Source organism: Pollicipes pollicipes, unplaced genomic scaffold, assembly GCF_011947565.3.
Source record: "Pollicipes pollicipes isolate AB1234 unplaced genomic scaffold, Ppol_2.1 Scaffold_4002;HRSCAF=4701_pilon_pilon_pilon, whole genome shotgun sequence".
NCBI lineage: Eukaryota > Metazoa > Arthropoda > Thecostraca > Pollicipedomorpha > Pollicipedidae > Pollicipes > Pollicipes pollicipes.
In genome coordinates, this window is record NW_023596420.1 from 17,091,860 (window position 1) to 17,117,952 (window position 26,093).

At 57.0% G+C, this 26,093-nt stretch overlaps 3 protein-coding genes across 3 annotated transcripts; 1 reads left to right on the plus strand and 2 right to left on the minus strand.

The window, feature by feature from the left end:
• Positions 1-749: 749 nt before the first annotated feature.
• On the minus strand, positions 750-4,847 carry LOC119093588 (protein broad-minded). The gene is made up of 5 exons (XM_037216561.1): positions 4,745-4,847; positions 3,407-3,571; positions 2,797-2,980; positions 2,243-2,455; positions 750-1,920 (listed from the first exon to the last, which is right to left on the minus strand). Exons 3-5 carry the CDS (start codon positions 2,854-2,856, stop codon positions 1,786-1,788), a joined length of 408 nt encoding a protein of 135 aa, XP_037072456.1. The 5' UTR covers positions 2,857-2,980; positions 3,407-3,571; positions 4,745-4,847; the 3' UTR covers positions 750-1,785.
• Positions 4,848-12,802: 7,955 nt separating this feature from the next.
• LOC119094173 (protein broad-minded) lies at positions 12,803-16,023 on the minus strand. The gene is made up of 5 exons (XM_037217247.1): positions 15,383-16,023; positions 14,802-15,155; positions 13,662-13,853; positions 12,899-13,389; positions 12,803-12,815 (listed from the first exon to the last, which is right to left on the minus strand). Exons 1-5 carry the CDS (start codon positions 15,719-15,721, stop codon positions 12,803-12,805), a joined length of 1,389 nt encoding a protein of 462 aa, XP_037073142.1. The 5' UTR covers positions 15,722-16,023.
• A 280-nt stretch (positions 16,024-16,303) lies between these two features.
• Positions 16,304-25,885, plus strand: LOC119093190 (galectin-4). The gene is made up of 7 exons (XM_037216104.1): positions 16,304-16,500; positions 17,966-18,095; positions 18,662-18,753; positions 19,826-20,036; positions 20,628-21,005; positions 23,921-23,989; positions 24,928-25,885. Exons 2-7 carry the CDS (start codon positions 18,072-18,074, stop codon positions 25,108-25,110), a joined length of 957 nt encoding a protein of 318 aa, XP_037071999.1. The 5' UTR covers positions 16,304-16,500; positions 17,966-18,071; the 3' UTR covers positions 25,111-25,885.
• The last annotated feature ends 208 nt before the right edge of the window (positions 25,886-26,093 follow it).

Below are 26,093 nucleotides of genomic sequence, written 5' to 3' on the forward strand. Positions count from 1 at the left end.
CATAAATGAGGAGGACTTTAATCTGGTGGGCCATTCCGGCAGAAAATATTTTACCGCTAAAAAGTACGAATTGGAAAATACAGCTACCGAAATCTGAGAGCTGACCTTTGTGCGGAGGGGTGGGGGTGGGGGGGGGGGGGAAGAGGCGCCAAGTTCCAGGGGTACCACAATCAAGTGTCGCCCCTCCCTTCACGAACTCTTGAATCCGCTGCTGGGTACGCAGCTGGGACGGCCATTCTCGACGCCAGGACAAAGTAAACGACCGTTCGAGTACATTATTGAGTACATTGCGTTCGATGCAAGGTAATGCGTTTGTGATCTCTAGCCCATCCATATGTACTGTAGTTAAGACTAAATGGTCCCAAAAGTAGCCATGCTAGTTCCATCGCAATCTCAGTAGCCTCCACACCCCCCCCCCCCCCCTCCCGCACACGCACCGCTGCAAGCCCTAGCCACGCTCCTATACATTCCAGACATGCAACGTCTCATTTTGTCTCCGTGCTACACATGGACAGGTTTACGCCGTTCTGTTGAGGTCACGATTCAAAATTTCACTGCCGACAACTAGCCGAAAAACGCCGTCGGCCACACGGACTGTGGCAATGAATGTTGGACTAGCCACTACATTTGCCTTGCAAACATGGTGGGCATGTGACCTTTGAGTGACCTAGTGTTAACACAACACGCCATTCGATCTCTCGTCCTGCCGCGCATGTCTCGTAACGACCAAAGCGCCACGTTGCGCGGAAGGGTGTATTAACAACTTAGTTATCACAGAATTCAAAAAGGCAAGGTCGACGTGAGATCCATGTTTCTTTCGACAACACGCCGGTCGGACTAGATCCGGCCACATGATTAGCACGGCTGGTGGCGAACAGGTGCACATCTGGTGACCCGAATACGCCACTGGCCAATCGTGTACATCGAGTACATCGTGTACGTGTACATCGTGTACATCGAGCATGTTCACGAAGGTGCCGAACTGAACGCTCCAACGTGACGTTGAGTAACAGCGAGTGATCGCACGTCATAACTCCATTCAGTGTCTACCACATCTTGTGCGCCCCACTTCCTTTGCACATCACACCGGTTTGTATCAACAAGACACTTGGAAAGCGTCGCCTTAGCCGGCGCTGTACGGGGCGGGCGTCTGGACGGATGCAGGACGGACGGGCGCACCGAGTCAGGGGCGGCGCCTCCCGACGTCAGCACAGCCACGCCTTCAGCGGCGAGCCGTGCTGCTGCGACAGAGTGGACGGAGAAACGGCCGCCTTCGAAGAGCATCACACAGTCTGGCTGGAGGTGGCCAGCGTACTCGTGGCGACTGGCTCGCCACAGCAGGCGGACGGACTGAGGTGCAGACAAGCGGACGGACGGGCGCAGCAGGACGGCGGGCACACCAGAGTCTCAGTGCCCAATCATTTCGGCGACCAAAGACACCACAAACGACATAATCGCGACAAAAGGATAAACCCCAACGGCCGGTGCGCAGGCGGCGTCACGACACCATTCTCAAGATGACATTGCGACAGCTCCTACATATGTGTCCCGATACGCGGCACGACTAGACGTGGAAGCCGACGTGAAGAAAACAACCGGCAATCACTGGTTACAGCCTCCCAGATATTTCTTCGCAATGGCTCCCCCACATCGACGCGACAGTGCCGAGAGCCACCACATGCACTACACGGCAAGCAAATCGCTGTAGAGGGTCCATGTCGACACCGACTCGGGGGAGGGGAGGGGGGACAGTGCGAGCCGCCGACGCGCTCCTGTCGGCCAGCCTCACACTTCGTAGCCCCACTTGTACTGGTTCAGGCAGGCGTTGAGGTCCGACAGCACCGAGCGTCGGTACCGCCGACACAGCGTGTCCATGTAGGGCAGGTGCTCCCGGGTCAGGAAACCCTGGATCGAACTCAGCTGTGGCAGCAGGAAACAGCCGTCAGCTAGCTCCTGACCCAATTCTGACAGCGGCCAAATGGCCTTCTCAGGTGACAACAGCCCGGCACTGAGACATTTGTTAATCAAATGCAGCTGAAATAACAACAGGCACTGGAATGAATACGCGCATAACGCGAAATAGCGCCGGCTGCGGGTCCCTCCCACCTTTCAGATGTTGAACGGCAAAGCTTAGCTCCGTGTCGGCGGCTGCAGTCATCCTCCGGCTGCAGCACGAGCTTGACGCGGAACAGCACACGCTCCGAGCGGTGACCACGCCAGTCGCGCGCAGCCGCGCCCGTACCTTGAGCACCAGCAGCGGCAGCGGCTGGTCGGCCGCCAGCAGCACGGCCGACTGCACGTGGCGCAGCACGGCCACGGTGAAGTAGAGCATGTAGTCGGGCCCGAGGCACGTGACCAGCGCCACGTAGTGGCACACCTCTTGCCAGGAGAGCACGCCCAGGTAGCACTGCCGCAGCCAACCGGCGCACAGCGAACTCAGCGGTACGCGGCCGATCTGAAGAGCGCGCCACGCCGCGTCAGTCACGAGTACGCTGCACCGTCACACAGTACAGCAGCTGCTCACTGCAGAACAGGTGCAGTAGCAAGTCAGATCCGACAGGCTTAGACGGGTGAGCCGCCTGGCACGGGCATCACCTCACCCTCAAGCGTCATGCCACTCAGGGTAGAGTCGGGACGGAGTGAGCACAGGAAAGAGCTGGAGTGGGCGTCTAACCTGGAGCTGAATAGAGAGTGAGTGTTGGTATGGTGTCTGGTCTGGAGTTGTGGAGGTGTTGGGTGCTGGCGCGGCAGTGCTGGGCAGTGTCTGACCTGAGGTCGGGGAGGTGAGCCTCTGACCTGCAGGGCGGCCTGTACGCCGGGTAGCTCCTGCTCCACCAGGGCACCCATGTGGTGCATCAGGCCGGAGAGCAGTAGTTCGTCCGTGCAGAGGTCGCGGCACCGGCTCACGTGGTTACCCCGCGCCGTCCACACGAAGGCCGAGCCGGCCACGGCGAAGTAGCTGGTGAGGAAGTGACGACTCCTGCCGGTCGGACCGGTCAGGTTGCGGTCAGACGCTGGATCAGGCAAACCGGTGTCAGGTTGGCCGTGATGATCAGGTGATCTCGCAGCTGGCACGTGAATACACCGGGCCACTGAGAGTCGGCATTATGACGTGATCATGACACGGGTGTCTTCACAACGCCGCTGGTGATGATCAGGTGATCTCGCAGCTGGCACGTGAATACACCCGGCCACTAAGAGTCTGCATTATGACGTGATCATGACACGGGTGTCTTCACAACGCCGCTGCTGCCCTAATTTCACTAATAGCCGCTTGGTACCACCGCCGTCTACAGGCGTCCGGTCACGTCCAAGCCGAGCGAGGGAGCCGGACAGTGCAATGGCTGACGACCGCCGGCCGGCATGCCCGGCTGGATATGTTCTGCCCGCTGCCCGGCCACGGTACCTGTCCAGGTTGCCTCCGTAGATGAGGAAGATGACGGCGGCGAACCAATGGACGCCGGTCTCGCTGCTGACCTCGCCGCACAGTCGGCGGGCGTGGCGGAACAGGGAGAGCAGAGCCTCGCAAGCCTGGGCGGAGGCGGTCACCAGCCGCCGACCGCTGCCGTACCTGCGGTGTGACACACGCGGCTCACCAAACCTAGGCGGAGATGGTCACCAACCGCCGACCGCTGCCGTACCTGCGGTGTGACACACGCGGCTCACCAAACCTAGGCGGAGATGGTCACCAACCACCGACCGCTGCCGTACCGTGGTGTGACACACGCGGGCCACCACACCTGGACAGGACAGATCACCAGCCGCCGACCGCTGCCGTACCTGCGGTGTGACACACGCGGCTCACCAAACCTAGGCGGAGATGGTCACCAACCACCGACCGCTGCCGTACCGTGGTGTAACACACGCGGGCCACCACACCTGGACAGGACAGATCACCAGCCGCCGACCGCTGCCGTACCGCGGTGTGACACACGCAGGCCACCACACCTGGACAGGACAGATCACCAGCCGCCGACCGCTGCCGTACCGTGGTGTGACACACGCGGCTCACCAAACCTAGGCGGAGATGGTCACCAACCACCGACCGCTGCCGTACCGCGGTGTGACACACGCGGGTCACCACACCTGGACAGGACAGATCACCAGCCGCCGACCGCTGCCGTACCGCGGTGTGACACACGCAGGCCACCACACCTGGACAGGACAGATCACCAGCCGCCGACCGCTGCCGTACCGTGGTGTGACACACGCGGGCCACCACACCTGGACAGGACAGATCACCAGCCGCCGACCGCTGCCGTACCGCAGTGTGACACACGAGGTGCGACACACAGCCAACCGCTCACGCACCCAGGGGACGCACGCGAGTCAGAAACGTGCGAATCTCGTTGGAGACCGACTGCTTGATACTGAGGAGACTGTTGTACAGCAACATCACACGCCAGCGGCGGGCTGACGGCACGCAGCGAGCCGCACACCGTCCGCCCCGGGCCATCCTGGTGTCCGCTGGAACCTGAACGCCACTGCCCATGCTTTGACGCCGCTCAATCGTCGGCGAGCAGTTGCTGTGGTCACAGTCATTTTCTGCAGTACTAGTTCGGCTCGGGTTAGGTCAAACCAGGTCCGGTCACCCATCCGCTCACTACGGCGTCAGATCGGATCAGATTTCTCCCGCCATTCGCTCCGGCACAGGTCATACGCTTTCAGCATCACAAGGTCAAGGCATCTACTTACCCCAGGACTATGTGAGATCACGTCAGGTCAGGTCAGCCTGGATACTCACTGCAGCAGCAGGTCGGCGGCGGCGGCGTCCGTGGCGAACGTCAGGTCGTCATCGGTGAGCTGAGAGGCGGCCGGCTGGACACAACGCTCAGGAAGCGCCAGCGTCGCCGCGCCGACCGGCGGCTCCAGCTCCAGCAGCTGCTCCAGCAGCTCCGTCAGCTGGCTTTCCTGCGGCCGGCAGGCACACGTGTTGGCTGCGAGCCGACTGCGCAGCTGGCGGCGCCGCTCGACCGGCATCCGGCTGTCAGGCCAGTTCCGCACCACACCCGTCACACCGACACCACCACCAACTCCGCCGCCGTGGCAGAACACTGGCAAGCATTCCCTTAGCAAGCAGCGGTTCCACACTCTGGCCGCCAGCCCTCGATTTCGTCTCTTCTCGTAAAGTGTCCAGGTAACGCATGCCCTCCTGAGGTCTCCGCGCCTCCAGATGGCCAGTCAGCACACTGAACTGTGCGCTGACGAGCAGCAGAGACCGTCCTGATCGGCCAGCACTCCGGGAAGAGCGGGGCACAGCGGGGCGGGGCGAATGTACCTTCACAGTCTGGTTGGCGGTGGCCGTGAGCGTGGCCTTGAGCGCCTTGCGGCAGGCGCCCAGCCAGGCGGCGTCGTGCAGGCTGTGTCGCGACTCGGCCAGGAAGCGGGAGAGCTCGTGAGGCCGCCGGGGAGCGGCCAGCACGCGCCTGCCGTCACGAGCGCCGGTCGCGCCCGACCTGGGCTTCACGCCCTGCCGGCGAAAAGGCGGTGAGTGCACCCGGGCACGTGCAACAGCCCGCCGCCCGACGCTGTGACGCTGTCTGACCGGTGTCCGGCCCAAGTCCACCAGCAGAGAACTGGTTTATCTCAGACCGATGTTTAACACGCTGTAAAGGGAGATGAGCCTCGAAGATTACGAGCTAGCCAGTGGGCGCATTCGTCGATCGCCGACAAGAGGTACAAAATACGAATGCTGCCGTGGCCAAATAACCCAGGGTGCATTAAAAGACGCGCCAGTGGTCAGCTCACCTCGGGTCCCAGGTACTGGTACATCAGTGTGTCGGTGGTTGGCTCACCTCGGGTCCCACGTACTGGTAGATCAGTGTGTCGGTGGTTGGCTCACCTCGGGTCCCACGTACTGGTAGATCAGTGTGTCGGTGGTTGGCTCACCTCGGGTCCCAGGTACTGGTACATCAGTGTGTCGGTGGTCGGCTCACCTCGGGTCCCAGGTACTGGTAGATCAGTGTGTCGGTGGTCGGCTCACCTCGGGTCCCAGGTACTGGTAGATCAGTGTGTCGGTGGTCGGCTCACCTCGGGTCCCAGGCACTGGTAGATCAGTGTGTCGGTGGTTGGCTCACCTCGGGTCCCAGGTACTGGTAGATCAGTGTGTCGGTGGTCGGCTCACCTCGGGTCCCAGGTACTGGTACATCAGTGTGTCGGTGGTTGGCTCACCTCGGGTCCCAGGTACTGGTAGATCAGTGTGTCGGTGGTCGGCTCACCTCGGGTCCCAGGTACTGGTAGATCAGTGTGTCGGTGGTTGGCTCACCTCGGGTCCCAGGTACTGGTACATCAGTGTGTCGGTGGTTGGCTCACCTCGGGTCCCAGGTACTGGTAGATCAGTGTGTCGGTGGTTGGCTCACCTCGGGTCCCAGGTACTGGTACATCAGTGTGTCGGTGGTTGGCTCACCTCGGGTCCCAGGTACTGGTAATCAGTGTGTCGGTGGTCGGCTCACCTCGGGTCCCAGGTACTGGTACATCAGTGTGTCGGTGGTTGGCTCACCTCGGGTCCCAGGTACTGGTAGATCAGTGTGTCGGTGGTCGGCTCACCTCGGGTCCCAGGTACTGGTACATCAGTGTGTCGGTGGTAGGCTCACCTCGGGTCCCAGGTACTGGTACATCAGTGTGTCGGTGGTTGGCTCACCTCGGGTCCCAGGTACTGGTAGATCAGTGTGTCGGTGGTTGGCTCACCTCGGGTCCCAGGTACTGGTACATCAGTGTGTCGGTGGTTGGCTCACCTCGGGTCCCAGGTACTGGTAGATCAGTGTGTCGGTGGTTGGCTCACCTCGGGTCCCAGGTACTGGTACATCAGTGTGTCGGTGGTTGGCTCACCTCGGGTCCCAGGTACTGGTAGATCAGTGTGTCGGTGGTCGGCTCACCTCGGGTCCCAGGTACTGGTACATCAGTGTGTGTCGGTGGTGGCTCACCTCGGGTCCCAGGTACTGGTAGATCAGTGTGTCGGTGGTGGCTCACCTCGGGTCCCAGGTACTGGTACATCAGTGTGTCGGTGGTCGGCTCACCTCGGGTCCCAGGTACTGGTAGATCAGTGTGTCGGTGGTCGGCTCACCTCGGGTCCCAGGTACTGGTACATCAGTGTGTCGGTGGTCGGCTCACCTCGGGTCCCAGGTACTGGTAGATCAGTGTGTCGGTGGTCGGCTCACCTCGGGTCCCAGGTACTGGTACATCAGTGTGTCGGTGGTCGGCTCACCTCGGGTCCCAGGTACTGGTAGATCAGTGTGTCGGTGGTTGGCTCACCTCGGGTCCCAGGTACTGGTACATCAGTGTGTCGGTGGTCGGCTCACCTCGGGTCCCAGGTACTGGTAGATCAGTGTGTCGGTGGTCTCACCTCGGGTCCCAGGTACTGGTAGATCAGTGTGTCGGTGGTCGGCTCACCTCGGGTCCCAGGTACTGGTAGATCAGTGTGTCGGTGGTCGGCTCACCTCGGGTCCCAGGTACTGGTATCAGTGTGTTGGCGGTCGGCTCACCTCGGGTCCCAGGTACTGGTAGATCAGTGTGTCGGTGGTCGGCTCACCTCGGGTCCCAGGTACTGGTAGATCAGTGTGTCGGTGGTTGGCTCACCTCGGGTCCCAGGTACTGGTGGATCAGTGTGTCGGTGGTCGGCTCACCTCGGGTCCCAGGTACTGGTAGATCAGTGCGTTGGCGGTCGGCTCACCTCGGGTCCCAGGTACTGTAAGATCAGTGTGTCGGTGGTCGGCTCACCTCGGGTCCCAGGTACTGGTAGATCAGTGTGTCGGTGGTAGGCTCACCTCGGACCCGGTACTGGTAGATCAGTGTGTTGGTGGTCGGCTCACCTCGGGTCCCAGGTACTGGTAGATCAGTGGTCGGTGGTCGGCTCACCTCGGGTCCCAGGTTGGTAGATCAGTGTGTCGGTGGTCGGCTCACCTCGGGCCCAGGTACTGGTAATCAGTGTGTCGGTGGTAGGCTCACCTCGGGACCCAGGTACTGGTAGATCAGTGTGTCGGTGGTCGGCTCACCTCGGGTCCCAGGTACTGGTAGATCAGTGTGTCGGTGGTCGGCTCACCTCGGGTCCCAGGTACTGGTAGATCAGTGTGTCGGTGGTTGGCTCACCTCGGGCCCCAGGTACTGGTACATCAGTGTGTCGGTGGTAGGCTCACCTCGGGTCCCAGGGTACTGGTAGATCAGTGTGTCGGTGGTCGGCTCACCTCGGGTCCCAGTTACTGGTAGATCAGTGTGTCGTGGTCGCGCTCACCTCGGGTCCCAGGTACTGATAGATCAGTGTGTCGGTGTCGGCTCACCTCGGGTCCCAGGTACTGGTACATCAGTGTGTCGGTGGTCGGCTCACCTCGGGCCCCAAGTAGTGGTAGATCAGTGTGCCGGTGGGAGTGTCGAGCGTGGCCAGCAGGGCGCGCGCGTGTTGCCGAAACACGTGCGCCTCATCTATGACGTCCAGCGGGTTGGCCTCCTCGTCAGCAGGCAGCTCCTAATGCAGAGTGTCAGGTGGATATCTACATAAAACCAACCTTGCAAGACGTCACACGTCCTCGCCATACGGGCGGGAAGCTGTCCAGCACCAGCCCTGCACCAGCGGCCGGTGCGAGCCCCGCTATCGTTGGCTGGAACTGCGAACTGCAGGGCGTATCTGCTGATAGAAAGCCGCAGCAGACGATTCCAGAGGTGAAATTTATTCCAACACACTGTAGAATGTTGCGATTTAAGCACTTGCACTCTTTCATTTCAAACAATGACAAGCTGGTGTAACAGAAACGGCAAACTGCTGATCAAGTTCACCCTTTTAATTTACATATCAAGTATGTTCCGATTTTCCGGCTTTTGCTGGATGGATGCTGGACTGGATGATTCAATGCATCAAAGCTTGAGTGACAGACAACAAATCCTGAACAGACACAAATGGGCGCTGGATTGGAGCGTTGCGATCTTTCAGCGTCACGGATGCCACGGTTTTAAACATACATTAAACCTGATCACTGATGCAACAGTCATAACCGCCCCCCCCCCCCCCGTTCCCCGCAACCAAGTAGCCGTGCAGCCATAGCCGTCTCTCTGTATGCGGTCCTCTGGCTGGTGAGGTAGTACCCCGACACAGCATTGCGAGGCTGGCCTCCCAGAAGGACCAGCGCTGCTGAATAATGTAGTTGTCCATAGCGGCTGAGCTGCAGTGCGGGCTCGGTAGTCCGTTCAGACAGGACAGCATCACGGGCGTGGCTAACCTTGACAGGATAGCAAGGTCCCCTCCCCCCCCCCCCCCCATAGGACCGGATAGCTGTGCAGGATGGATATCGCTCTTGAGAGGACCGCGGGCATAGCGTCATCTGACAGGACTACAGAGCAGGGCGGGGTTGTCCCTGCCGAGAGGACAGTAGCGGAGCACACTTATCCCTGCTGAGAGAACGGCAGAGGAGCAGGATTGTCCTTGCCGAGAGAATGGCAGGGGAGTGGAGTTGTCCTGGCCAAGAGAACGGCAGCGGAGCAGGGCTGTTCTTGCCGAGAGAACGGCAGCGAAGCGAGGTTGTTCTTGCTGAGAGAACGGCAGCGAAGCGGAGTTGTTGCTGCCGAGAGGACAGCAGCGGAACAAAGTTGTCCCTGCCGAGAGGACGGCGGCGGAGCGGAGTTGTCTCTGCCAAGAGAACGGCAGCGGAGCGGGACTGTTCGTGCCGAGAGAACGGCAGCGGAGCGGGGTTGTCCCGGCCGAGAGAACGGCAGCGGAGCGGGGCTGTTCTTGCCGAGAGCGGCAGTGGAGCGGGGCTGTTCTTGCCGAGAGAACGGCAGCGGAGCAGGGTTGTCCCGGCCGAGAGAACGGCAGCGGAGCGGGGTTGTCCCGGCTGAGAGAGCGGCAGCGGAGCGAGGCTGTTCTTGCCCAGAGAACGGTGGCAGAGCGGGGTTGTTTGTACCGAGAGAATGGCGTCGGAGCGGTCGTTGCTCACCTGGCCCTTGGTGAGTGAGATAAAGAGCGTGCGGCCATCCAGGTGGGTGCAGCAAACCAGCGCCAGCAGGCAGACCCAGGCGGGAGGGCACGGTCCGGCCACCACAGTCGTCAGCTCGAGCGGCAGCGGCGGCCGCGGCCCACACCGCGTCAGCATCCATGCACCTGCACCACCAGGGCCATCACGCCACCGACACACGCTTCACGCCATCTGTAATACCGATCTTGGCAGCAATGGAGACGTGCGTGCACTTCAGACGGTCACATTCAGATGAGTTCTCAGAAAAGCTCACAGTTTCACGTTTACCACTTTAAGATGCGCCCGGGTGGCCCGTTGAATACAATGTCGCTCAGCTGCGAGGGGGGATCAATTGGACCCTCAGATCTACAAAAGCCAGAGAGCTAGAGACGCCAAATTTCCCAGATATATAGGTCTGTATGTGACTTCATTTGTACCAAATTTTGAGGTGCCTAGGTCATGACCTTCGGGACAAATAACGTCAAACAAGCTCAAACTCAAGATAAATGTCCGAAGTTCCTTTAGATCCCCGTATACAACGACCTTTAACTTGGATTCCCCTACTGAGCATAACGGCATACTTTTCCAATTACAGGTGTCAGTGACCGTACTTGACCTTCAAAGGGCTAAGGTGACAAAAAAACAGTGAGATTGCTTTGATTTTTCAATTGCAATAAGCGTTAAGGATTACGCTAGGCGACATATTCCTAAAATAAAAGATTGGTCGCGGTTTGTCTAGATCAGCGACCCCTTCTTACCTTTAAGATCAAATAACAAATTTGTTGACCTCCCTGTGATCAAGTTATTCGAAGTGGGCGGCAAAAACTACCTCACAAGACAAGGTTTCCAGTAAAAAAGCAATTTGGTTTTCATTCTGACCTGAACCTTCATACCTCATTCAATCGATGACATTAGTCGTAATCCTGGTTCAATTGTCCAGTTGTCAAAGAAACCGCTTGAAAATGCATGGTTTCGTCTGACACTCCGTTGTCGCATCAGACTGAACGACTCACTAAGAATTACACCATCGCTGACTGACATGCCATATGTAAGTAGCCCTTCAAAGGTAAATGCAACTTTTCATGCCAAGATTAGCCTTTTAATTGGTCACAGGTGTGCGAAGTTTGGTGCAGCCGAGCCGCAGAGTTCGCGAGTTATTTTGGAAAAGCCTTCGGGGGTCAAATTGACCACCCACCCGAGTACGCGGTCGACGACTTCCCACCACACGCATCGTGGCGTAATGGTTAATAGGGGCGGGATTAAACCCGCCGTAGAATTAATCATTCACTGCGAGGCGAATTATATGATATTCAGGTACTTACTACTTGTTCCGCTTAATCGTTTAAAACCAAATTTGATGCCCCGCTCAATTTAGTCATCTTGCAATGCCCAAAAAATATTTGCCTTATCGAAGGCTCCCGTACCCTATTCGTTCTAATCGGGTGCCATAACTTTAAAGGCTGTGCTCTTCGCTGTTCAATAACGCATCAAGCTTCCATTAGCAACTGCAAACAAATTGGCATATAAAAGCATGATAAGTGGATTTTACTGGTTCGGGATACCCAAATACAATACAATTCCCTCCATTTTAAACAGCTCGCGGTCAATTTACGGTCTCCCAGCTCGTTACAGCAGTGACGTGTCCACACTTCAGAACCGACACCAAGTTTCGGTGTAGGCAGTGCTCAGCGGCAGCCCCGCGCCAGTGACTGACCCCAGTAGGAGGCGGCCCAGCAGGTAAGCAGGTGAGCGTGCTGCAGGTGCGGCAGTTCGCCCTCCTCCTGCAGGAAGCCGAGCTCGGCCGACTGGAGAGCGGCGGCGGCGGCCGACAGCAGCCGCTGCCCCCAGGCCTGCTGCGGCAGCAGGGCGGCGCAGCGACGCAGGCACAGCAGGCCCTCCAGCGGCGGCCGTGCGCCCGCCTCGGCCGCCACGCCCAGCTGCTTCAGCGTCGGCGACAGCAGCTGCTCCCTGCCGGTCGGCCGGCGGGGTGTCACCAGGCGGGCAGCGGAGCGTCCGACCCAGCGCCACGCGCGCGTCAGGCCGCTGGCCACCCGCACACAACAGTCTCACCGAGTCGCAACGTTGGGCCATACCACTCGAGGACGTAGCACAGCATGCAGTTTGTGGGGCACAGAGATAAATGGTTCCCCGACAAACCCATCTCAGTGGTTGCGTAACGAGCCCCGCACTGACGTGCTCTTCAGTCTGGCTAGCGGATCACCAATGTCTGGCTGGCGAACCCTCCCCAGTGACTGGAGTGGTGAGTGCCTGAGTGGCAAACCCATCTGAGGAGATGGCCAGCAGCCAGTATCCGAGTAGCAAACCCTCCAGAGTGGCTGGTGAGTATCTAGTCTCCCTGAGGCGGCGGCGGGTGCCGCTGGACTGGAGCCGTCGCTCACCTGACAAGCACGCACAGGGCGCGCGGGTAGCGCGCCAGCTCGCCGCAGAACGGCAGCACGTGCTCGCTCAGGTCGGTCAGCAGGCGGCTCGAGTGCTCGAGGTTCGGATCGAGCACGTGCAACCGCTCGTTGAGCGTCTGCAGCAGGTTGGACATGACCACCGTCTGCAGGCCCAGGTGGGAGCGGCACAGGTTGGTGAGCAAGGCGGCGAAGGCCGAGGCCGTGTCGCGGCAGGCCGGCTCGGCACGAAGTGCGCGCGGCGCCGCCTGGCAGATAGCGCGCGCCAGCGTGCCGGCCGAGCCGCGGTGCGTGCTGCCCTGCCGGCGGCCGGCCGCCAGGTGCCGCTGGCCGGCGGCGCTGGCCGTCAGCGCCAGCAACAGGCGCAGCACCGGCGGCCGGCGGCGCGGCGGCGACCCGGCCAGCGCCCGCTGCAGCTGCTCGGCCAGCGCAGCCAGCAGCACCGGCTCACCGCACGCCTCTTGCAGGCCGGGCGCGTGCCGCAGGCTGGTCGCCAGCGCCGCCAGCGCCAGCTGGCCGCCGGCCGAGCACGCCTGCTCCAGCAGCAGCTGCAGCAGCTCCGTCAGCGAGGTGCCAGCACTGTCCGGCCTCGCCGCGATCGGGAACAGGCCGCGGCACGAGTGGTACTGCGCCACGCACACCAACACGTGCACAGCGTGTGAATAGCACGCCTCGGACACGGCCTCCGCCACCAGCAGGCCGCCAGGCCGAGAGCGAGGCGGTGGCCGCTCGCGAGCCGCTGCCGTCGACCGGCCGTGCAGTAGCACGGTGGACAGCATCAGCTGCAAAAGCTGCGGCGACTTGCGCAGCACGGCCGCCATCTTCTGGCGGCTCCATTCGGCGTGCATCCAGTACCGGAACCAGGCGGCCGCCGGGTCCAGCAGGCAGAGCAGCGCCACCGGCAGCGTGTACAGGTCGGAGAGGGTCGTGACGCCGCCGCGCGGCACACCCAGCGTCAGCAGGTCCACCGTGTTCTCCACCATCTCCTCCACGTGCCGCTCTGGGAAGCGGAGCCAGGCGCGCGGCACGTACCGCTGCCGACACCGGCGGTGGACGGTCAGCATGCGCAGCTGTGCTCCCGGCTCAAACTGCGCCCACATACACGAAAACACCCGCATAGCTCCAATACTGAAATATGTCTAATATTCAAAGTTTACGCCTTTACGACAAAACCACATTAAGTTAGATTCCTCCAGCACTGCTCAATGAATAGTCATTTCCTTCAACCGTAACAGAAAGCAAGCGCAACTATTCGCAGCGCTATGGTCAAGCGTTTGCAAGCGTTGACGCGAAGTGCGACCCACACCTGGTACTGGTTGACCATGGCGAGGATCTGGAGGGCACGCTTGGTCTCCGTCAGGCCCACGTTCAGGCCGCGCTGGGAGGCGCCGCCCCGTCGGCGCCGGTCCACGTAGATGGTGCACACGGCCTCCAGCAAGCTGAGGTATGCCTCCTTGATGAAGAAGTGTGACTCGCACACCAGCAGACGGGAGTGCACCTGAACAACGGGGCAAGTCTCACTCCATGCCGCGAGCTACAGCCGCACACAATGACGACGGAAATGATGATGCAGCTATAGCTAAAAACAACGGAAACAGCACATAAAGGAAACACAGGTGCAATGATATTCTATAAATGTACCGGCATGAGCATCAAATTCCTCAAAGACAGTCAAAATCAGATGTCTCCCTGATACTTCAGGACCCCTTGGTCGGATCGGAACGATTCAAATAAAAATTGACAGCCCTCGTCCATTTCACTCAGATATCAAAACGTGGAATTTTTTCACGATACTAATGACATTAAAGGTCACGCAAAATATCACCTCCAGGCACGGATATAAAATTATGCCCGCAATTTGGAGGGCATTACTTCCTCATTCATGCGTTCCTGGAAAAACAACTGTGTGCCGGTACTGGTATTAGGGGCCGCCCATATACATATTACCTTAGGCATGGAGCGGGAGGGTTCGACATAGCGCAACTGAAGCGTAACACGCCGAAGGGCTGAGATGGCCTGTATAACGTTACGCTCAGGTGTGGCTGCAAATAACGCTTGGGTCTTTTTCATTATTTTAGAACCTTAGGCCTGGGTGCCGTTCATTTCTGCTCAATACAATGCATTCGTCTTTGTTTCGTACATCCCTCAACTGGGGGCCAAACGGACATCACCCGGCCGGGACAAAAAGCTTAATACTGCATTGCCAAAGAGAGAAGCTTTGGACCCAGCGAAGCCAGTACCGACCGATGGGGAGGCACGGGGGTTGAAAATGCCAAAATTGCAAATGTAATTCATGGTTGGCCACTTAAAAAAAGTTGAGGCAGCAACACAGGCATACCGCAGAGCCCTTCTTCACTGCCTCCATCCCTCCGTCCACTCGGAGGAAGGGAGGGAGCAGCTACCTGTTCTGGCGGGGTGAGCCGCCCACGCGCACCGCACCGGTCACCTGATGGGCGCGGCTGGCGACGGCGTCGGAGGTGTCCAACAGCGCGTCCTGCACGGCCGGCCGCAGCTGCGCCCACGCATCGGCGCTGACCGAGCCGCTAGCCAGCGCCGTCAGCAGCAGTGCCAGTGACTCTGCGCGCGTCTGCTCGTCCTGCTCGGGCCCCAGCGCCGCTCCCAACCCGTCCACATCAGCCGGGGAGAACACCAGAGATGGGTTGAGGCTGCCATACAGTGAAGAGCCGACTGAGCGGTTGAGCGCTTCCACGGGCACCTCTCTCACAGCTGCTGGTTCTGACAGCACGTCACGCAGCTCATCAGCATTCTCCAGCATGTCCTGTGCTGCTGCCTCTGTTACCTGCCAGTTAGGGAAGGACAGGTCAGGAGGACTGTGCATTGAGCTGCATCTGGCTACATCTCAGTAAAAAGCTACCATACACTGAACTGGGGCTGGCTTAACTACTATGGGTGTCAGACAGCATGAGGAAAGCCAGAAAAAACATGAGTTACCACATACTTCCCACTATCTGCTGTAGCCCCACACAACCACCATCAGTAAGGATGTTAATTGGGTTTGAGGCTCACCTGGGTCAGCCGTGAGCGTAACTGTTGTACATCTGGTGTTGCAGTCAGCTTAGCCAGAGCCTGTCCACCCAATTGTTCACAAACAGAGTGGCTAGTGGTGCCAGACATGGGCAGCACCTCCACAGCACGCTTGATTAGGCCACCCAGTTGTGCCTCAGCCACTGCCTGCAGGGCTGTGAGCACACCGCAGCCCTCTGAAATCAGGTCGAGCTCTTCCAGATACACAAGGAGTTCTCCAGCACTGCGATCCGCACCAACGGATGCCAGCAGAGGACCAAGCTGACGCAGCATCTCCTGGGTGTGCTGGGTCACTGTATCTGTTGTCCACTGTGCTGCCATGATGTTGATGTTAGCTCTCTCCAATAAAGCAGCCTTTGTTACAGCTTATCCAGCTGGAAATTTGCTGCCGGGGTTGACGTATGACGAGCAAAGGCAGATTAATGTTTAAGTTCTCATGGCTGGGCTGCAGGCCTTATGCATTAGGCGGTTTCATCTCCCTGACATGATGCAGGACTGAGGACGCATCACTCAAGCCCTTAACCCATGAGCACAATAACGCTTTCCAAAGAGGCATTGGATATAACCGATATAAGTCACATTCCTGTTGAAAACCCCCAACCACGCGACACCCCCTTGCAGCAACCCGCGGGGCGCAGGAACAGGACTAGTGTGATTAGAGGAGCGAAATCCGCGCGAGGTATGTTTCGTTTCTAGGGAAGAAGGTGGAAAATCTAGATATCGCTAGATGTCTCCGGACATTTCACATCGCCTCCGAAAATTCCCCATAGATGTAGCTCATTTCGCGTTGAAGTTGAGCGAATTGAGAACAAAACGTGAATTTTGTCTGATGATTTAGTACCTTGCCATGCACTACTTTTGTTGAGAATTATGAGAGAGAGCTTGTGACTAGCACTCTGTTGTTATCCTAAACCTCCAATTTTCCCTGCCGGTAGTGTTCCATCACTCAACAACTATTTCACCAGACATTTCTAGCGGCGCTGAATATAGGGAGTTATGAATTCTGGCATCCTATTCGTCAGCTATATGTGTTCCTGTTTCGTCAGAAGTGACGCATTTTAGCGTGCGGTTGATATTGGGTGTGGTGGGGATGGTGTAGGGTAAGAGCAAAGGAGGGCATATGGGTGTTAAAGCATGTTATAAAATTACGGCGATTGAAATATGTGGGGTCGTGGGGCTGGTGTACCGCTACGCAAGCTGGTCAAACTGGGCTTGCTCGGTTTGTATGGCCACTGTGCACCATGGTGGTCCTGCATTACCATGCATTTTTCCTCTAAAGTGGTGTATTATGTGTTGTCGCATGCTATCAATTTCTTAGGCTGCATGGAAATGAGGCAGGGAGTGGCAAAACACACTTAGATACTGGGTGCAAATTGGTGGTGTAGGCAGAGAAACCAGAACATGGTATTCTGTGTTTGCAACATGTTAAAGTGGGGAGTCATGATGAAAAAAAATCCATGTCTCATGTGGATTCATGAATTGGTCTGAATAACCCTGATATGCCTCATAATTTTTTTATGTTGTTTAAAGAAGTGATGCATCATTAGGTCAACAGCTGGTGTTGATGGACCTGGTATTTGGCATCATACATGTGTAGGAAACATGGCTGCCACTGTAAAATTTGTAATATCTGGTTTTAAGGGTTTAAAGCCTGAATACTTTTTTAAAAGTACTATAAAAAGCTGAAAGAGATAAATAAGTAAGGAACATAGATTCAAGTAACATAATAAGAATAATATTTTGCAAATAATCAGCAAGCCAAACTTAAGAAACATGCATCTGTATCAAAAGAGAAGCAGTGTTAGTTTTTTATATTTTATGTCATGCTTCACAGTTCTTCAAAAACATGTTGTCTGCCAGTTTAATTCAGGTCTGTCAATCACACTCTGTTGTCCTTTTGGACGTGTCTCGTTGTCATGCTGTGCTGCTTGGATTTGGCAAGATTTGCTCAAAACCGGAAACATGTTCTGATCTTGGTATTGCTGTTCCCTTTTATGTTATGTCATTGATGTGATCTACTAAAGTCTAGCAGACTGATGTTTCTGTGAGCAATTAGCCTTGTTGCTAGGGAGTCTTGTTGCAGAATTTGGAACATGTTATCTTAAAAGTGAATTTTATGATGTTTGTCTACCATAATGCATCAGGGGCATCACAATGGTGCCAAAATGCTTGAAGCATTCACAGCCACAACCAGTAAGGATGTAGGATCAATGGTAGCTGCAGTTATTTTTCATCTAGATGTCCCCTGTGAGGTGGCTGATGGCCAGGCTGCAAAATTTGCACGCTGCCCCAAACATTCGCTGCACTGAGAACATTGTCATGTTGCAAAAGTAATTGCAGGCAAGAGTATTCTAAAACATTTCTCATGCAAAACTAATTTGAAAATTTAGTACAACTTTGGCAGGCCTGAGTTTGGTGCACATGAGTGTAAGGTTCAGCAAGCTCACTGCATAGGCATCCAGTGCAGTGGGTGGATTTTTTGTAGACTGGTCTGATGGTTCACTTGCAGTGGATTTCATGACACTTCTCTGGGCTGTTTTTTTATTGTTAGATTTGTATTTGCAGGTACATATTGAACAAGATCACTGCTGTTGCTGCTTGTGTGCAAGGAGGAAGAGGGCTGTGAACATCCCCAGCAAATAATCAGCAACAGGAACTGCTCATCATCAACATGGCTGCCCCTATTTACAATCCAGTAAGTCTGACTGACAGTTAGGATAAAGCTGGTGGACGGATGTCATGAGATCGGCAAATGCCATGATGCCTCATGAAGCTTTGCCAGGTTTTTATGACAGTGTGCAGATCACTCATGATCAAGTGGCTTGTCAGGCATAGTTTGTCATACAGTGTAACTGCTAAAGCTGAAAGCATGCTGACCAGACTGCTGCCATGTGGTTCATTGCAATGATACCACAACTGACAGCCTGAGTTGGTCAGTAGTCTGTGTGCCTTTCTTGCTGTCTGGTGGTGTCTTGTGACTGGTGTATTGGCAGTGGTCTATGTGTGCCTCCAGTGCTGTGTGACAGTGTCCTGTGACTGACTGCAGTTTCCAGAGACTGGTGCACAGACAGTGGTCTGTGCATGCCTTTGGTGTTGTCTGGCAGTGTCCTGTGATTGGCATGCAGACAGTGATTTGTGGGCCTTCAGTGCTGTCTGGCAGTATCTGGTAACTAGCACACCACCAGTGGTCTGTGCCCCCAGTGCTGCCTTGCTGTGTCTGGTGACGAGAGCGCCGACAGTGATACCTGATAACCCTTGCAGGGCATCCCCTACTGTGAGATGATTCCGGGCGGGCCGCTCCTGCCTGGCCGCATGATCCGAATCCAGGCATCTTCCTACCCGAATGCCTCCAGGTAGGGAAGGAACGGGAGTGGCGGCCGGCGCCGGGCCCGTCCTCTCTCTGGACACGGCGGCGGTGCGGCCGCTCGCCGCCGGGCTTCTGTGATCATTGACAGCAGCAGGCTTTGGCTTACTGTTCCCAGAAATGACTTCAAGCTAGGTTCAATTGATATGGTCGGTTTTTTGCAGGAATGTAAACATTGCTTTGTTTTTTTTCAGTTTTCCAGTTTCCTGTACAGCATGTGTCAATGCAATGGTTACAATAATGTACCCAACGCGAAGTCTTGGCTTTCAAACAGAGCATGGTGGAACTGGACCATTTTGAAGTTATGTGAACTAACACATCTTGATGCAGAAATAAAGCATCAGCACGTCGACATTCTGAAGTCCCCGCAATGCGTGCAAAACTGATGTGATTGATAAGCATCAGTTGATGATTTGCCAGGAGAGACATGGGTTTGTGAAATGTACCATGAAATGTGGTTTGTGATTTTTATCACTGATTTCTGTTTCCGGCTTTTATTTTCAAAGGTCAGAATGTAAGTGGGATGCAATGTTTGCCATGCATTGATACATAATGGTTGGATTTTTAGGTGAATATGATAACTTATGTGGGTCAAAAGCTAAGTTTGTCCAAGCCAAGCAACTAAGCTTACAGAGCAACAGTTGAATGGGTTTTGAATGTCACAGTGCCCTTGATCTGAAGTAGTCATCAATTTTTTCCCCTGCTGGCATTAACTTAATTTTTGTGACACTCAGACAAGTGACCTGAAAATTATTGCGTGAAGGTGTGAATAAAACCGGCAGATAAGTGTTCTTTATTCTTCTATTTTCGTTTTCTACTCTTAAGAACAATGTCACGTTTTTTATGGACCCGGTAGGTGGTCTGGGCTGTTGCTGGGGAGTTCCGTCGGTGGATGCGCATTCCACACGTCACTGCAATCAGACACCATCGCGGCACATCTCACTCATCATCTCTTCAATGCGTAGCGCCAACTGCTCACCTATCAGTCACCGTCATTATCTCCACAGTGCGTAGTGTGAACTGCTCACCGTCAACTTCACCAAGCGCGTGTACTTGGGCAGGTTCGCAGTAAACCTGCAGGTGGGGCCGAACGTGAACCCCCGAGACGACATCGCGATGCACGTGAACGTGCGCTATGACGAAAACTGCGTCGTGCGCAACTCGCTGATCTACCAGAGCTGGGGCGACGAGGAGCGGCACCCCAACTTCATGCCCCTGCAGCGGGGCGCCAGCTTTGAGATTCTGATCTTGTGCGAGCCGTCCGAGTACAAGGTCAGTCGCCGCTGTGGGCGCCGCCAGCCGGACAGCGCCGACTCGTCCCGGCGGTCTGGCACAGCGTGCACCGGCCGCCGTCCCCAGCAGGGGTGTTGACGGGTGTGGGCGATCAGATGACGGACCAGCTCGCTTGTCCGGGTGTTTTACTGGGCCCAGTCCTGTCTCTGGCTGCTGGCTGGTGGCCAAAGCGCACCAGTAGCTCGGTTGTTGTGGCCGTGCTGGCCATGGGCTTCCACTTCCACAGACAGTGGTCCGGAGCGACCGTCTCTGCGCCGAACAGAGGTGGATGTACTGTTCGCCGTATCTGCGTGTACCCGCCCCATGCGACATCTTGGCTGCCTCCAGAGTGTAATTTGCGAAGGCTGGACTGCCTGTGTCCCAAGCAGCACTGTATGGTCAACAGTCAATCGCCGTATACAGACGAACGGCTGGCATAAACCTGTTTGGTTAGCCGTAGCCAGGGCAGTGAACAGAACGTGCATGGTCTTTGATGCAGCACGGTCGAATGTGCAGTCAGGGCGTGATCGTACGTGTACACCTGGGAGTGTCGACTGGTCGTCACCGCGCGCCGCCGTCTCCGTCCGACAGGTGGCCATTAACGGGCAGCACTTCTGCGAGTTCCGGCACCGGATGGCGCCGCAGAACGCCACCTTCTTCTCCATCGACGGCGACATTAACGTCACCATGCTGGCATTCGAGGGCGGATCGCCGCCCGGCGCCCCCGGCTACATGCCGGCCGCCGCCGCTGCGTACGGTGCGACCCAGTCCAGTCCGTACGGCGCGCCGCCGTCGCCCTACGGCGCGCAGCCGTCGCCCTACGGCGCACCGCCCGGCGGCTACGGCGCGGCGCCGTCGCCCTACGGCGCGGCGCCGTCGCCCTACGGCCCGCCGCCCGGCGGCTATGGCCCGCAAGGCGGCTACGGGCCGCCGCCGCCGCCCTACAGCTCGACAAATCCCTACCCGCATGTAAGCTATTAGCGGGCCTGGGCCTGGGCGGACTGACCACCCCGGCGGGGGTGGTCGGCGCGGGGCCGACTCTGGCGGCAGTGGTCAGGGAGCAGCGGCCCGGCAGACCGCCGCCATGTCGACTCGGATGATTGGGTCATATGCATCACTGTTGCATTGGGGCAGCTTGTTATCGAACACGATCCGTACGTTGTTGTGTAGCATGTTTGTTGTCGTTGGCTGTTGTTATCTTCCTTTGCTGTCTGATTTACTCCAGGTCGTTGCTTGTCGTGGTGTGTTTCCTGCTGACGCATGTCGTACACGGGCCAGTCTTGGTGCTTTCGGTTCTCTTGTATTCGCATCTGTGCCTGCATTAGTTTGCACTACCTCAGCTCCCTTCTCTTACCCTTTCTTACCATAAAACGGAAGAATTTATGCTGATGACCGCTTTGGGAGGTCCTTGCATAGACTCGCCCACTCACATCTCGTTTTAGCACCACTGGGTGTATAATGCTGGGTCCAAGACACCATGCAGCCATTTGCTTCGTTGATGGGTTTCGCCAATCTGTAGTCGACTACGTAACGAAGCTATCCCGCCTTGCGTGTGGGAGCTGATTCAGATACTTTGCTGACGCAAAACAGCGTCATATATGGAAGTAAATAAGTGCAAAAGGGCGATTTAGGCTGTCATATTTTATTTTGCGCGTTTTTTCGAAGCACGCCGGTAGAGCGCCCGGTATGGATGCATTTCAGGGTTGGCCCCGGTTGGCAGTCGACCTTTATAGACCGCCGCTGGGGGCGCCGCAATGGGTCAGTATAAGTTAGGCGTGCATTTTTCACACGGCTTAACGAGCAAGCTACTTATCTGGAGTTCGAAGAAAAAGCGTGCATAAGGAGGAAAAACTAATGTCGCGGATCAACTGACCGGAACATATGCTTCCCCCCCTCCTCCAAACTGGGTTACGAAGGGCCGCATACGCGAGGAGGTGAACGCCACGCCAATTCTTGACCCGGCACGCGCGGCATGTCACATGTGTCCATTTGTCGAACACCACTTGTCTGGAGCTGACGTCTGTTAATACTTCCCAGAGTCGCGGCGCATTGTCAATGATGCGCAGAGACGTGAAGTAATCTGAGCCATCTCATCGATGGCCTGTCACCAGCGCACTCGGTAAAGGCGTGGCGATTGAGAGCCCGACCTATCGACTTTCCTTGTGACCCGGTTGTTAATGATACTCTAGCCTTTTTTATGTGGAGAGGGGGGTATTGTAATAAAAACTGCAGCCAGCTGTCGTACGCTGGCCGATTTCAACTCCTTGGCAGCTCAGTACGATTTACAAGCTTGCAGCTGGGAGCAAGGCACTTTCAGAACAAGTTGTTCCAAAAGCAATGGGATCATTTAATGTTGTACTCTAATTGGTCATGAGTTAGAAAGTCGGGGTCATTTACGTGTTGAAGTTTCTAAGAAAGCTTCGGCGATGCATCGTGGATAACGAACAACAAAAAACGGATGCCCCCAGTTTTGCGCCAGCGGACCCATGGCCCGCCCGTTCGGCTTGGATTTTGGTATCAATTCTGCTTTAACCTTTGCTGAGTGACTGCGGGCGGCGCGTGCAGCCGGTTCCCCATCCTCACCTCCGGGCTTGCACGGACGGGAAGTCTGCTGACACCTCCGTGGCAACAGATCTCCCATCCCCCCTCCCCCCGGCCCCTGCATGTGCATGGCTGGCGCGTGGCGCGCGCCTGGTCCCCGGGTGGTGGGTGACTAGCTGTCTGGCGGTGGCGGCGGCTCGCTGGCGCGGCGCGGCGCGGCGCGGCGCGGCGTGGCGCTGTCTGACGCGTGTGGCGGCCGGTGGACGGGCAGGGCGGCGGCGGCGGCGGACTGCTGGGCAAGGCGAGCGGCGCCGCGGCCGGCCTGCTCGGCGGCGTCGGGCTCGGCAAGGCCGCCTCCATGATCCCCGGACAGAAGGTAACGCGACCGCGCGCCCAACCTCAGCTGCCCGCGCAGCCAACAGATGGCACTGGCGTCGGGCAGCGCGCCACTGAACGCGATCACAGGGACACGGCGACCCCAGATTCACACCCGCACGAACTGAATAAACTCTTCTCAAGACGGGGGCGGTAGCCACCGAGCCGAATATGCGTGGCGTGTTGCCCATTTGGGGACGGCTGCTTCTCGAACGATGTAGGTCATCCGCGGATGTTCTGGTCTAGCCACCGTGGCACACCTTCCCACGAACATTCGGTCCGCAGATGTTGTGGTTTGGCCGCGGTGGCACGCCTTCCCACGAACATTCGGTCCGCAGATGTGGTTTAGCCGCCGTGGCACGCCTTCCCACGAACATTCGGCGCACGCAGGTACGGGGTGGGCTTCACGTAAGTACACGGATAATGAGATTCACACCACCATATGCGACACCACCATATACCACCGTCAGCATATGCGGTCCCATCCAAAGCACATACAGAGCGCCGCGCGCTTCCTGGTGATTAGATGCACACATCAGCGGCGTGTCCGTCTGATCTATGGATGGTTGGGACGATGTTTTGAAGTGTTCTCATGGTTTATCGTGCTGGGCATTTGTGATGTATGTATCTGTTTCATAGCAAAATGGCGTTCCTCCTGGCATGAGCCTATACGTTATTTCAACCACCCGTCGATAGGCCATTTGACGCGAAACGAATAATTATCGTTATGAGAGATTCACAACTGCGCATACTCTACATAGACCTAGAGATAAGGTAAGACATAGACCTAGAGGTATTGCCCGCTGGTATTGTTTGTTGGGTTACGTTCTGGTCGGCGGTGGCACGATGGCGGTGTTGTGGTCGGTCGGGGGGTCCCCGCTGCCTGTGCGTGGGCGTCGTCCTCGACGTGGCGCCTTCGGCCTTGGGTGGGGTGGCAGGCCGGCCTGACTGCGGCGCCGGTGTTGCAGCCCCACGGAGCCGGTGGCTACCCTGCGGGATATCAGGCCGGAGGGTACAGCGCGCCCGCCTACGCAAGCGTGAGTGCTCACATTAAGACAGGGCTGCACTGCTGGCGATTCAGATGTGCGGCGTTAGGGTCCCCTCCCCGCCTACGCAAGCGTGAGTGCTCACATTAAGACAGGGCTGCACTGCTGGCGATTCAGATGTGCGGCGTTAGGGTCCCCTCCCCGCGGTGCTCGCCTGCCAGGCTGAGGCGCCATAAAGCCTCAGCAGGTAGCTGAACGCGACGTGAAGCTCCAATGATAATGTCGGCACTGGCCGTGGCGGGCGCATACTTGCCAGCTCGTTCCACCCGGAGGCCGCAGGTACGAAGTGCTTCACTACACCCATCAAACCGAAAACCAGCAGTCTAGTAACTTTAGTGCTCGACAATCTGAACAACGGTTCACGGAAGCCACCAAGCTATAAATTTCAGCATTTTGGACATGATCATGGGTTTGGCATCCATTGCGCCGAACAATCTTGTCCACCTTTGGTGTGGCGCGAGCGCGCGTGCGCGACACAGGAGCGAGTGTAGTGGGTCTGGGCATGTGCAGAACAGGCACACAGTGTCTTGCGCATTCAAAAGTGGGCCAGTGGTGTCGCCTGTCGTGCCGCGCCTGTAATGTCACGCAGGGACCTGGCATGGCCAGCGGTTGGATTGCAGGGGCAGGCTAGTGCAGGTAATGCGCCCGAATCGGGATGGTGAACAGCACAGACTCGGGCACACACGAGCTTCAAGTAGGGGGTGCTGCGAAGCAGCTGGTCGCGAACTGCTTGCTCACTGCTTGTCCGCTCTATGCTGGTGGCACATGTTGCTCGTCTTGTTTTCTCTGTGTCGTCCATCTGTTGAACCATGATGTAACAAGCGAAAGACCGTCTTCGTTATGGATCCTGGCAAATTCGTCTGGTTTGATCAGATGGGTATCACTCCCGTCCGGTTTCCCCCATTTTACTTGACGTCCTGCCTTTTCAGTACGGCAAGCCCCACAAGAAGGACAAGAAGTCGAAATTGGCTAAATACGGCGTGCCGCTGGCGGCCGGCCTGGGCGGTGCGTACGTGCTGAACAAGGCGACGCACGGCATCGGCCACGGATTCGGCCATGCCTTCGGACACGGCTCCGGCAGCTCCAGCTCGTCCAGCAGCGAGGAGGAGTGACGCGCGTCGGTTGTCGGCGGGTACAGCGGGACAGGACGGGACGGGACGGGGTGCCGCACCGGAGGCGCGTCGGCGGCGAGCGGCGCCGTAGCCAGCGTGACACAGACTGCTCGTGGATCACCGCGCCGCTGCGCCGCTGTGAGGAGAGGAACGTGTCCTTAACCTCCGCATCGGGTCTGTGAGTCTGTTTCGTTGTGCATCTTTGACTGACATGCGGACGGATCATTTTGCATGTGGTCGCAGATGCGGGTTTGTCACTGTCATGAAAGATGAACGGATGTGTTACGGAATGTGTAACAAAATTAGGCAGTTGTGGGGTATGTGTATGGAAAATTTATTACGAAACAACAACTGCTACCAAGTATGGGTATAGACAATATTATGCTGTAGGTAAGGTCATGGTAGCCGTGGATGACAAGTGAGTAGGTAGGTTTGCGGAGTGCGTCAGGGGAAGTCTGTATTTGTGTGTCCCGTTTACCGGAAAGCATTGAGGAAGGCGGTGAAGGCTAGGTCGGATGTTGATCGGCCACGTTCAGATAATCACGGTCGAGGATAGACTTGCTGTTTGGTGTGTTCAGCGACTTGTAACCCCCTCACATCTCGCTTAGTGTCGCCGGATGGCGTGGCCGTTGAGCCACGGTGCTGTAATTGTATTGATCCAATTTTACTGTATCGTCTAGCCTTTGGACCGACCACGCGGGATGGAAGTAGTCGTGTATCCTCAGTCTAGAGGCTCCCGACAGACTTGTTACAATATATCGTGTATGGACTGTTGGCGGTTGCTTCTGTGGTGGGATGCCATGGCAGCTGTTGTCTACGACCCGTTCTTGACGAGGCTGGCAGGATAACACGGTAACTACCTCGGCATTTGAATGAGGATAAGCATCAATTCCGTCTCTTTTTCATTCGATTGGGCAAATGCTACAAGCCGCGGACGTTGCCTCAAGGTGGGGCCGACGGCGGCCGATATCCCAACCAAACGG

Excerpts from the sequence above, each read along its gene's own strand:
- LOC119093588 (XM_037216561.1), bottom strand. The coding sequence starts at position 2,856 with ATGCACCACATGGGTGCCCTGGTGGAGCAGGAGCTACCCGGCGTACAG. Across the intron at positions 2,456-2,796 it reads GCGTACAGGCCGCCCTGCAG|ATCGGCCGCGTACCGCTGAG; the intron begins GTCAGAGGCTCA and ends CGCGCTCTTCAG. Across the intron at positions 1,921-2,242 it reads TGCCGCTGCTGGTGCTCAAG|CTGAGTTCGATCCAGGGTTT; the intron begins GTACGGGCGCGG and ends CTGCTGCCACAG.
- LOC119094173 (XM_037217247.1), bottom strand. The coding sequence starts at position 15,721 with ATGGCAGCACAGTGGACAACAGATACAGTGACCCAGCACACCCAGGAG. Across the intron at positions 13,854-14,801 it reads TCGCCAGCCGCGCCCATCAG|GTGCACTCCCGTCTGCTGGT; the intron begins GTGACCGGTGCG and ends CCCGTTGTTCAG. Across the intron at positions 13,390-13,661 it reads CCATGGTCAACCAGTACCAG|CGGTACGTGCCGCGCGCCTG; the intron begins GTGTGGGTCGCA and ends CGGTGTCGGCAG.
- LOC119093190 (XM_037216104.1), top strand. The coding sequence starts at position 18,072 with ATGGCTGCCCCTATTTACAATCCA. Across the intron at positions 18,096-18,661 it reads CTGCCCCTATTTACAATCCA|GGCATCCCCTACTGTGAGAT; the intron begins GTAAGTCTGACT and ends TAACCCTTGCAG. Across the intron at positions 23,990-24,927 it reads GCGCGCCCGCCTACGCAAGC|TACGGCAAGCCCCACAAGAA; the intron begins GTGAGTGCTCAC and ends CTGCCTTTTCAG.